This window comes from Fulmarus glacialis, unplaced genomic scaffold (assembly GCF_000690835.1).
Source record: "Fulmarus glacialis isolate BGI_N327 unplaced genomic scaffold, ASM69083v1 scaffold11092, whole genome shotgun sequence".
NCBI lineage: Eukaryota > Metazoa > Chordata > Aves > Procellariiformes > Procellariidae > Fulmarus > Fulmarus glacialis.
Window position 1 is genome coordinate 1 of NW_009195955.1, and position 3,478 is coordinate 3,478.

General features: G+C 43.6%; 1 protein-coding gene across 1 annotated transcript; it reads right to left on the reverse strand.

Annotated features, from left to right (window-relative positions):
• Window positions 1-307: 307 nt before the first annotated feature.
• Window positions 308-580, reverse strand: LOC104072534 (protein PXR1-like; the record flags this gene model as incomplete). Its single annotated transcript, XM_009572035.1, has 3 exons — window positions 308-379; window positions 428-478; window positions 527-580. Coding segments are annotated over 3 exons (177 nt in total), but the record flags the coding sequence as incomplete, so codon positions are not given.
• Between the last annotated feature and the right edge of the window lie 2,898 nt (window positions 581-3,478).

Sequence of the window (3,478 nt, forward strand, 5' to 3'; positions counted from 1 at the left end):
CGGCCCGGCCCGGCGCTGTCCCCGGATGGCTTCTGCGCGGCGGGTGCAGGCACGGGGGGCTGCGGGGCGGGCGAGACAATCCCATTATATGCCGGGCACATTTTCACCAGGCACTTCATTAACCCTTTTCAGGGTGGAGAGCGTGCGTGTGGCTTTTCGCTCCCTCGTTCTGCCTTTTCTTCTTTTGTCCCTTTTCTTTTCTTTCTTACTTTCTTTGTTTCTTTCTCTTTTTCTCTTTCTCTCTTTCTTTCTTTCTTTCTTCTTTCTTTCTTCTTTCTTTTTCTTTCTTTCTTTCTTTCTTTCTCTCTTTCTCTCTTTCTTTTTCTTTCTCCTTTCTTTCTTCCTCTGTCTTTCTTTCTTCTTTCTTTCTTTCTCTCTCTCTTTCTCTCTTTCTCTTCCTTGTTCTCTCTCCCTCCCTCTCCCTGTCTTTCTCTTTCTTCTTTCTCTTTCTCTCTTTTCTCTCTTTTCTCTCTTTTCTCTCTTTTCTTTCTGTCCTTCTTCCTTCCTTCTTTTCTTTTCTTTTTTCTTTTCTTTTTTCTTTTCTTTTTTCTTTTCTTTTTTCTTTCTCTTCTCTTCTCTTCTCTTCTCTTCTCTTCTCTTCTCTTCTCTTCTCTTCTCTTCTCTTCTTCCTTTCTCCCTTTTCTTCCCTTTCTTCATTTTCTTCTCTTCTTCTCTTTCTTTTCTTTCCCCCTCCTTCTTCCTCTCTCTCCCTCTCTCTCTCTTTCTCTCTTTCTCTCTCTCCCACTGTCTCTTACTCGGGGCCAAACAGTCACCACTGAATTTGGGACCAACTTTGTGGTGCTGCGGTAGGTGATGTCGCCCAGGGCTGAGCCCGTGGCTGAGCTACGTGGTGCCTCCCCGCTGCTCCCTGGCCACACCGGGCCGGCTGTGGTGCAGGGCAGAGAAGAGACGCAAAGGAAAAGGACGGTCCAGAAGGCGAGCTCGTTATTAATACAGCCCTGCTTGTAAATGAAAAATGTAACCCTTGTTAATTAACGCTGTTTACATGGGGTACCAGAAACTTAAGAAATGTTTCTACAAAGGGGAAGGAACTGTTTACAAAACTCTTTCAAAAGAGTGACATATTGCTGCAGTTCCAGCACTAAAAAGCCAAACACACTTACACGCCTTTGAAGTTGGCTGGCTGAGGCAACATTATTTGACTCGGATTCAGATATTGCTTGTGGGGATAACTAATGGCTTTTACCTAGTTAGTGGGCTGGGAGGGGCGAGGGCCTGGGCGCCGTGGCCATTGGGTCCCTCCGGAGAGCCGGGACTGGCTCCCCGCCAGCTCTGTACAATGTCAACATTGAATATTTGAATTCCCAGACTCTATTTAACAACTTTCTAAATAAATAAACTCATTGTGTGTCTGTGTTTAAAATTATTTCACCTCTTTCATGAAAGCTACAGCATCTTATTACACCGGCCTCTCAGGCTGCTTTTCCCCCTTTTCTTTCCAAACAAACACAAACGGAGCTGAGCACGGGGTTTTTTTTTTTACTGCTTCATATCTCTCCCTCTCTCTCCTTCTCACTTTCTGTCTGCCTTCTCGTGAAGCGCGAGTGGAAGCTGCTCAGACATCCCACGATGTCCTTAGTGGGACAGCTCCGTGCTATCCCTGCTATCTAATCATAACTAAAACCAAAGCCAAGCTCACCAAGCTGGTTAAATATTAATCATTTCTAAAAGGAGGCCCATGTGAGTGCCATTGCTGCAGCGGTGCCCTGTACATACTCAATCATTTTGGCTGCTGTACCATAGGCGGGCTCCAGGGACAGCTTTCATTGTTGTTGCCATAAATGGCTATTAGTGTTCATATTCACCTATTCACCTAGTTATTTAAGTGCACATAAGTGTGTATGTGTCTGTGCTTACTGTATAGGTGTACCTTTCTGTTTATGCTACAGAGATATATGTGTGTGTGTGTGTATACATATGTATGTATAAAATACCTATATATATGTGTGCACATACACAGAGAAAAGCAGATAAATACATTTGATATCTGCGATTGCAGTTAATGTACGTACTGGTTTAGAGACGGATTGTGGTATGCATAGGCTCCTGTGATGCTTGCAGCCTGTACACTTATGTCTGCACATACACACAGGCTCTGAAATGTTGTGAATGCGTATAGGGAACACAGGGTTGATATATGTTGTTCCCTGGGATGCTTCCCAAATGCACTAATTGTGTACTTCCATGGTGGGAGTATGCATTGTAAAATATTTGTTGACATCACATGTAAGTAAAGGTGTCTGGACAGAGGAGGTGTTTCTGGCTGTCCTGGGGAGCACAGCTCCCTGATAAAGCCATCTAAGTTGCTGAAGAAGAAAGTGGAATGAATTGTCTGCCAGGACAGGTATGTAGTGCAGGAGGATAAAGGAAAGCATCAGTGGTTGCTCCGGGCCAGGGTGGATGAGGAAAGGGCAGTGGGGAAGCAGATGAAGTTTTATAAATCTCAGCTAATGAAGCCTTGTCCACAGAAATTGCCTTGCTTTGCAGTAAACCCCTTTCTGAACAGATGTACTTTAACTTTGGAAGGGCTTGTTCAGACACTTAGGTTTCCGACTAAGAATTCACGATATTTGTTTATTTAAAATTTAACTAGATTTGCTGTCATTTTTGGAGCAACTCAGTTCTCTTTTGCTGTAATTTAATACAATCAATTTTACATCATTTCAGTTTAGTTAGGCAAGGAGTGCCTTATGAAGAGCAGGAAGAGGTTTAATCCCACATGGTTTTCAAACTAGCAGATACAAATGTCATATTATCCAGTAGACAGAGCTAGAACTGGACAAATGCAGATTAGAAATACAGTTTATATTTTAAGTAGTGAAGGTATTTAACCAGTAAAACAATTTACTGAGAGCTGGGTGGATTTCAACATCACTGGAATTCCTTTGTCTTAATTAAGGTTGGCTGTTTTTCTAAAAAGATATGAGCTAATCCAAACAGGAATTAATTTAGGGAATTCCTGTAGCCTGTGTTATACAGGGGGGCAGACCAGACCACTCTTCCTGGTTTTATAATCTATGCACCTAGTTAAAGCAGTGCCGTTTCATATGGAGACATAAGCTCAAGGCTGGGATCACAGGAATGCACTTAAAAACTAAATGGCCATTAAAAAAACCGGGTTCAACTCAGACAACGCAGAACCAATGTCTGGCTCAAAGTCTTTTCCATCCTTACCACTGCTTACCTGTATCGCGGGCGTCCCCAGAGCCGTGCTGGCTGCTGTCCCTGTGTTTAAGGGCAAAGGCAAAGATGGGTTTTGCAAAGATGGGAAGGAGGAATAGGGTGTACACGCTGGGATACAGAGAAGGGAGTCTGGGGTCACAGAAGTTTGATTACCCCTCTGCGACGGTTTTCCAGTGGGTTCCTGCCATGTCAATGGGCAATTGATTACCGCTGTAGTTCTTAACACCCAGACCAGGAACCAGACAAGATCAGTATAAATCATGGTATGGACCAA